The 8,377-nt window shown below is 39.1% G+C and overlaps 1 protein-coding gene across 2 annotated transcripts; it reads right to left on the bottom strand.

Moving 5' to 3' along the window:
• Positions 1–1,402: 1,402 nt before the first annotated feature.
• LOC116257722 (uncharacterized) lies at positions 1,403–7,169 on the bottom strand. 2 transcript variants are annotated; one of them, XM_031634688.2, is made up of 4 exons: positions 6,025–7,169; positions 5,567–5,704; positions 1,851–2,099; positions 1,403–1,721 (listed from the first exon to the last, which is right to left on the bottom strand). In XM_031634688.2, the coding sequence occupies exons 1-4, from the start codon at positions 6,871–6,873 to the stop codon at positions 1,608–1,610; spliced, it is 1,350 nt and encodes a 449-aa protein (XP_031490548.1). In that variant the 5' UTR covers positions 6,874–7,169; the 3' UTR covers positions 1,403–1,607. The 2 variants fall into 2 exon arrangements, with proteins under 2 accessions (XP_031490548.1, XP_031490556.1); XM_031634696.2 differs by having other exon boundaries at positions 1,851–2,090; positions 6,025–7,158.
• Between the last annotated feature and the right edge of the window lie 1,208 nt (positions 7,170–8,377).

An 8,377-nucleotide genomic window follows, 5' to 3' on the forward strand; every position in this document is an offset into this window, starting at 1 on the left:
AAAGGTTTCCATACACTATATTATGTCAAATTACAAAATCACCCCTCATTTTATGTGTTTTCCTAAAAACAGATTAAGTATCTCTATATTTTGACCTTGCACCATCTCAAGTTTCTAAAATTACAAAAATAGGCTGGGAATGAACTTACACTAGTTTAATTGTTTCGAGTTTGTCTAACCTGAATTCGACTCGTTTACAAACTCGGTCTCTCAATTAAGTTCGAACTGAAATCATTAACAAGAGTCAAACTTGAGTCTAGCTTAACCAAATGAGTTGGAGTCAGCTCGAGTTGGGTGGACTCATTGTACACTCCTACTTACTACTACTTCCTTTTGTCTATTATATTTTTATCCAATTTTGAGGTCAAAACAGCCTCCTATTTGTATAAGATACCACCACACTCCTTCACAGTCCAAACTCTCCTCTTGGTCATTGGCCTGTGAATTCACAACAGCCTCTAGCTTGAAACACATCCAGATTTAGCTAGTTCATTTGGAAGCTTTGATCATATGACATATTATTTAAGTCTGAACAACAAAACAGTATTTTATTGCTGTGGATATGAAGTCGTGAAAAGAAGAACACGTTATTTGGATTCCCTTCATCCACGAAGTATTTTTCATTGTTCATTCTTCATTCCAGCAAGCTTACACAACACCAGCCTCATTTTGTGTCAGACGTTGAAAGGCCCAAGGATGTTGGTCAAGTTGCTTACTGACAGGTCGTGGCATAGAATGTAGGTTGGAGATGCGATTCCTACAGGAACTCACCTTCTACGCCGCTAACGCCAGCCTCAGCTGCCTGCCCCTCTTCGTCGCTGACCTCTTCAACTTTTATCCCCCTCCTCTCTGGTCTTAGGTTTGAGTGATTACCTGATGCTTTTATTTTTTAGTATTCCTTTGCTTCATTCGGTAATTTGGGTATTTAACTCTTGATGATATGTTTGTTTTGAGGTTGATTATTCTAATTTGACCTAATGTTGTATAGTTTTTTTATTAATCTAAGTGTTGATAATGCCATATTGTGTGCCATTTTAATCCTTGAATTGATAATTTGCCATCAGAAGTTTAGAAGTCCTCATTTTTTCATGGGTTGTACCATGCTATGCACTTTGAACTTAAAAAACGTGCTGGCTACTGGCTACTTGTTACCATTTATTTGTACTAAAATTTCTTTGTAAAAATTTACGACCTAACTCACCGAGTTGCCGAGTCAACTAGCTGACCCAGTGTCCCCAGTTGTCTGCCGATCTCAGTCGGTTGCTGATCTGAATCGGAGTCACCAATTTGCCAACTATACTTTAAGAAGGATAAGTAAAGATCAAGTTATCTCCAACGACCGTGAACCTTAAAAGGATTCCAATAAATGCTAAGCTTCAGAAAATCTGATGAGTGCTTCGTATGAAACAGAAAGATGCCACTTCATCTAGACATTGAAAGGTACAAACTTCAGCCGAATTCTATGTTTTAAAAGTACAGAGTGTTCAGCGACGATCCTTAGTTTTCTTTGTCGGCCAGTAAGAATGCACAAACCCTGTGACCCTCGCAGAACAAGTAAAAGTAAATTATTTTTGAAACGTTGGAAAGAGTATGCGGAGTCTCTGTCATTACAGCTCTGCCAAGGATTCGTCATCCCCAATTGGTTCTTCATATGATGCATATGCTTCAATAATGGCCTCATAGACCTTAATTCCTTTTAGATACACTCCCCTGTTAAGGAACTGCAAATTACAACAGTCATGAATCCAGCAATTAGGCCTCCCTAAAGCAAGCACACAATGACATGCAAATATAGAGTCCCAAAGGAAATATACAATCCAAGCCAACATTGCACAAGATTGGAGACACACCTCATTATGGTCATGTAGCAATATTGGCGTGTTTGCCATGGGAGAGAAACCAATTGCTGGTACTCCCTTCTGTCTGAAATAACGAGCATCGGTTGCTGCAGGAAATATCTCAGGTTTTCTGAGTTTTCCATCTGCCTTCTTCACTGCTCTATCCAGTAGCATCCACCAAGGGTTCGAACGGTCTGTTTTAGTGATTACTGGATTCCCAAACTTGTCATAAACTGGAACCTTCTGCTTGAACTGCCGGAGCTAAGGAAACAGGTTAGCACTATCACACAACTAATTTTGCAGCCACATTCATCTAATATCTAAAACCGAGTTACCAGTCAGCATTGAAGCAATCAATAGAGGAAAGAGGCAGGAAAAATTAGCAATGATATGCATTGTCCTAGAAACAATAACAACTTATCCCCTAGAAATTTATTCAAGGAAACTTTCAGTCCAAGCAATTCTATTTTTCTAGAAGCCTTTGATAGGTAGGTTTCCCCTGCTTCTGATCAATGGTGGACCAGGCTGGAAACCAGTAGCCTATGCAATTATGTCACATGGCTGCGGGGTGCAGGATGCAACAAGTTCCAAAAAGAAATTGGGTGCGGTGCGAAGATGATATATATATATATATATATATATATATATATATATATAAAATCTGTTATGTAAGTAATTTTGTTTGTCTATAGTTTTAAACTTTTTTTTAATCAAGGTTACGTTAATCTCATCCAAAATTCAAAGTTTTATTAAATAAAATAGGGGAGGAGAGAGAAAAGAGGGAAAAAGGAAGAGGGAAGGATAGGAGAAGGAAAGAAAACGAAAAAAAGAAAAGAAAAAAGAACGGTGTGATACCCCACTTGGTTTGACAGAGTCAAGTGCAGGTGGACGTGCAGATGCCGGGTGCCGTGCTGGGCAGCATTTGGGTGTGCCACCGTATTTGGCGCACCCATGTGACTTAGCTATATATATATATATATATATATATATATATATATAGTCATAGAAAATGCCTTTTTTTGAAAAAAAAACTCAAAAAAAACGCGATAAATTAAATGGCCATTTAAACTTAAAAAAACGTTTTTTAAACGTTAAAAACGAAAAATACTTATTTTTAACACGTTTTTTGTGTTTTTTTCACTTTTTCATTTTTTTCAGTTTTTTAATGCCAAACAGTTTATTTTTCATTTTCTATTTTTCATTTGTTGTAAATCTACTCACCTTTTGATGTTTGTACTCTTAGTTTTGTACTTATTTTATTTTTCCTCCATTTTTAGTTTTTTTTTAATTTTTAAAAATTTACCATATTTTTCTCCTTTTTTTTTCATTTTTTTCAAATTCGCCGTATTATAACCAAGAAAAACCTCGCCGTTTAAAACTTTGAGATGTTATTTCTGACTATGATATATATATATATATATATATATATATATATATATATAGAGAGAGAGAGAGAGAGAGAGGTGTTATCTTCTAAATGCATGATTTAGGGAGAGATTCAAAACTTCTATGTTGCCTCTTCTTTCTCTGTTTCTTATATTGCGCTTTCTTTCTGTCTGGTAAGACTGCTCAGGTTTAAAGTACATAGCCAACAGGAGACCGACAAAAGTCACAAAACAAATAACCGACTCATATTAGATACCTTTGCTGCACGGATATTTTGGGGGAAAAAATGGGATCTAAGCCATCAGAAGTATCCTAGTATGCACGTAAATGGTCATCTGTCTTAGTAACAGAATTCAACCCAGTTTGTAACCCAAGACTTCCACTAGGTTTACATCACTGTCAGCAGATTAACTAACATATAAATGTTTAAATTATCTCCAGCAAGCTATGTCACATGGGTGCGGGTACGATACGGGTATAGGTACGGGAACACGGTAATTTTCAAAATTTTTGGACACGCAGACATGGAAAATTTTATATTCTCAAAAATGATAAAATGAAAAAAATATTAAATTAATAGTTCACTCTTACAATCTCGTAAGAAAGTTTGTTTTATCACAAAAGTGCTGAGTATTTGAAAGGATTGTTCATGGAAATAATTGGATGTATCACAAAAAAAATGATAAGATGGAAAAAAAACATTAAATTAATAGCTTTTATTTTTTGGCGTGTCCCAGCCGTGTCCCGTGTCCGGATCCGCATGTCTGCGTGTCGACACGGGTACGTGGGCAGTTTAGCCGTGTCCGTGTGTCATAGCCAGCAAGCAAAAGAAGCATCAAAGACAAAACTGAGCTGTTTTTCCTGTCTATAAATTATGAAACATTTCAGTTCATACATCTTGCTTTTATTTCAGCACATTTTATCATTCATCATTGAGATGCTACCAACTCACAAAAGTAAAAGAGCTTTTTCAGCACGATCAGATCATCCCTGACAATGGGTGAGAATTTGCTAGAAAATTTATTAATACCGTTCCTGGAGAAGCAAACATGCCTTTTTCTGTAGTTGTATGTGAAAGTCAAATGGTTGTTGAAAATAGTATGAACCTGACCGCAGCTCTATTGAAATTTCACTGACAAAATACTCTTCTTTAAAGAATTAGTGGAGTAGTGTTTTAAGACCTTCACCTTATCTTCTTGGAAGAGTAGACTGCAAAGACTTCCTAATGTTAACATAAATCATTTTGGAAGTCATTAACTTTCGGTCCAAGTAATTGTTGGAAGCTAATTATCACTAACTTGTTTACTGATGCCATTACCTAGCAATTTAGCATCTGTTTTGTTCAGCATTTCAGTTCAGATGCAAAAAATTTTCTTTTCCTGGTAATCAATCATATATGACTAAAATAGTCTCCTCTTCCTTTAATCTCCATGAAATAAAGAAAATTCATCTGTATGGACTTGCAATGTTCACTACAGTTCCCATCGTGCCCAAACTGTAGACGTGGCATTAGCAAGAAAGGAAAGAGCTTCTCATGATGAAAAGTGACAAGTTGACTGGAAACTCTACACCCTCACCTTTTGCTGCAAGTAAGCCTGACGTGTTGTGGGAGTTCAACCCACGTATGATTTTCCTGTTCAAGAGAATTTACTTGGCGATTTGAATGTCCCCTTCTTAGTTTGTTGTTCGTAGCCCTTTGCTAGTTACTTAATTACATTCTGTTGTTTGTAGCCCTTTGCTAGGTTCTGTTCCATATAATAGACAAGGTGCTTAAGTTATTGGGTATTTAAACAATTGGTGAGCAATACCTATTCGATTTACATTTTCGAAAGATGGTCAATATCTACCCTTTTCCATTGCTTTCTTACTTTCTCTGGAGCAACTTAATACAGCATGAAGCTGCACTATTTCACAGCGAAGTGGAAACGACTATGAAACAGTTATATTACTAAAATTGACCAGTTATATATGACTTTCGCATAGAAAAAGTTGTTAACAGAACTTGCTTCATTATGCAGCATGCACCTTGAACTACTTCCGTTGATGCTGCACACATGACTTTAGAAGTTCATGGAAAACAAAAAGAATCCAAAAGGTTCTGTATCAATTAGATACCTACTGGGATGCTCATACTCTACAAAGGAAGCTCACGATCACAGGGAGCAACACAAGGCTGACCCAGGACGATCACAGGATGACAACATTTATCACTCACTATGATGCTCACAAAATCACAGAGAACAACATAAGATTGAGCCATGATGATCACAACAGGTGTCACTCCAAGATACTGTATTGCCATCAAAACCAAATACAGAAACAAAAGAATGCAAAATTCGTACCTCGAAGGTCATGTTCCTTGAAGAAGGTGCCCATTCTTCTGCAATCCGCCTCTCAAGATCTTCAGGATCTGCAGTAGGTGGGACACGGATATCGAAACCCGCCTCAGCTTCAGATGGTTGAAGGTTCATCACGAACCCCTAAAGCAACAAAAATAACAAAAACAACTAACTGTATTCAGTACAAAGAAATGAGCCTCCAAAACATGAACTAAATGCTAACAGCAAGCAGGAAGGAGAGTCCACTATTAATTCAATTAACGAAGAATCCCGATTACCTAACTCAACCCCATCTTACTGAATTACAAGTGTAAATCTACTTCAATTCCCAGAAAGTAGAGTACCATGAAAAAGTCCCCAAACGGATTGACAACCGATGGCACTAAAAAATCTAAAATAACAGTACCAATGGAAAGGGAGAAGATTAAAAGTGACAAGAGGGTAGAGTAGGTAGCGCGTACAGTGGGTGTCGGCGTTCCCGCCTTCAGGAAGACGGGATTGACAGAAACCACCTCGCCCTCCGCCCTAAGGCCCGCTTTGATGAGCTGAAACTGTGACTCCCTGAACCTGGATATGCTCTCCAAGCTCTTCAGCAGGTTTTCCATGGCGCTGCCATCGTAGAGCTTCGACCCGTGTCCAGGCGGCCCTACCGCCTTGATCGCCATCCACCAGGGGCACCGCTCCCCATAGAAAACCCTGTATTCGTCCGTCTCAGAAGCCAAGCCTTCGTCCAAAACGATACCCACGTGCATACTCCGGTACACCTCCGACTCCGCGAAGAGCTCCACTCCGTCGTGACCGCCGACCTCCTCGTCGGGGACGAAGGAGAGGTAAACGGTGCGGCGGGGCGTGAACCCGGCGGCCTTGAGGCGGCGAATCGCCTCGAGGTACTGCATCCCGACGCACTTCATGTCTTGGGAGCCGCGGGCATAGATGTTGCCCATGGCGTCGAGGGCCGCGGAAAAGGGATGGTGTCGCCACTTATGGGGCTCGGAGGGGACGACGTCGGTATGTGAGTTGAGAAGGATTGTGGGGAGGTGCGGGGAGGTGCCTGGCCAGCGGAGGAGGACGAGAGGCTTCCCTGGAGACAGCTCCAGTGTCTGGGATTCGAGGCCGATGGACTCCGCCTGAGAGAGAAGGAAAGCTGCGGCATCGGCGTAGTTGGGCGCGGGCTGCGAGGTGTTGATCCGGAGGTACTCCTGGAACCTAGATATGATGGCCGCCGCCGCCGACGACGACGACGACGAAGATGATGGTTCCGGTAGGAGGAAGGAAAGCAGGAGAAGGGCGAAGAAGGTGCCGGACGCCATGTAAGTGGCAGGAAGAGGAATCAGGAAGATGACGCCTATCCAGTGCGTCCGTCCACCAGTGGTGCGTAGCAGGTGTCTGCTGTAGATAAATGCCTCGGCACCTGTTTTTCGGATCGAATTGTGTAAGCCGCTCTTGTCGTAATGTCGTGGGTCGAGGTATTCTCAACAGGAATGGAACCATAGGCTCAATTGCTGGGAGCACAGAGGGGAACCTCAACTCCCCGTTTCTGGCATGCTATACTTCTGTTACGGGAATGGGAGATTACCGGTCAGCCAGACCACCAACCACCGGTTGAGCTAGATTTGAAAGCTGTAAAGGAAGTACGATCGGGATGAATGCTTAGACGAAGACAGCATCCAGTTTGTCGACCGCTTGTACTCTCTTTTCAATGCTCATGACTTATAGTGACAAATAGGTACGAAATAGTGAATGAATGTGTGATAATGTTTATAAAATTATAAACAAAAAGTTTAAAAGATAATAAAACAACAGACAAACGGATATACAAGATAACGTTAAATATAAATATAAGATAATATTTATAAAATAATAAAAAATTTATGAGAAAATAAAATAACAAACTTATATATGAAACGATGATAAATATAAATATGAGATAATAAAAATATGTACAAGATATAACATAAGTATAAGATAATATTTATAAAATAGTGAAATAACATTATAAGCGAGAAAACATTTTTTTATTGTTTAAAAAAATATAATGGTTATAATGATATGTAACAAATTTTATTTTACTTCTATTTAATCTTCAAATCTTTTTTTTTTGCAGTTTTTTTATTTTCATAAAAAATTATTAATCATGAGTATTTTGGTCAATATTAAAATAACTTATAAAATTAGATGCACAAAGACTATATATATATATATATATATATATATATATATATAACCATCTTCGCGTGTACATGCACAAAAGACGCCAACGCTGATATCAGCCCTTCCCATGACTGCAAAGCTGTTGTTCATTTTCGGGGATGTTGGAATGGCGCTTCCATCTACTAGAGTTTGACTGAATAGTACATAGTTCTTTAGCCATGTGCTGCTTGTTGTTTACTTCTGAGATGGAGTCTTGGCCTTCAGCCTCTCTGCGATCTCTATGGAATCTTTTCACAACAGCTTAAATATAGTTGTTGCACTTGGCTTTGACCAGTCATGCTCTAACCACATTAGTTTCCCTAGTCTATGTGACGACATTGACATTAAGCATCGCTTCTTTTTCCCAACACCAGTCATCTCATAGGATTTTTGTGATCAATGTCACAGTGGTACGTGGGAAGGGCCCATGTACCAGTACCGTATGGTGGTACGGCTTGGTACAGCACTTCCTCCTCCTTTTTTTTCTTATACTTATGTTACTTTTTTTTATTGATTTCATGAATAAAATTAATTAAAAATATATAACTCTCACCATATCACCGTCGGCAAAAATGCCATACCCATACCTATATAGTATGTGATTAACCAATGTTCACATTAGTC

The sequence above is a fragment of the Nymphaea colorata genome, chromosome 1 (genome assembly GCF_008831285.2).
Source record: "Nymphaea colorata isolate Beijing-Zhang1983 chromosome 1, ASM883128v2, whole genome shotgun sequence".
In the NCBI taxonomy this organism is placed as follows: Eukaryota; Viridiplantae; Streptophyta; class Magnoliopsida; order Nymphaeales; family Nymphaeaceae; genus Nymphaea; species Nymphaea colorata.

Coding starts and splice junctions, on each gene's coding strand:
- LOC116257722 (XM_031634688.2), bottom strand. CDS start 6,873: ATGGCGTCCGGCACCTTCTTCGCCCTTCTCCTGCTTTCCTTCCTCCTA. Junction 2,100..5,566: donor CAAGGAACATGACCTTCGAG/GTACGAATTTTG, acceptor CTGTTTCCTTAG/CTCCGGCAGTTCAAGCAGAA. Junction 1,722..1,850: donor TGCTACATGACCATAATGAG/GTGTGTCTCCAA, acceptor TGTAATTTGCAG/TTCCTTAACAGGGGAGTGTA.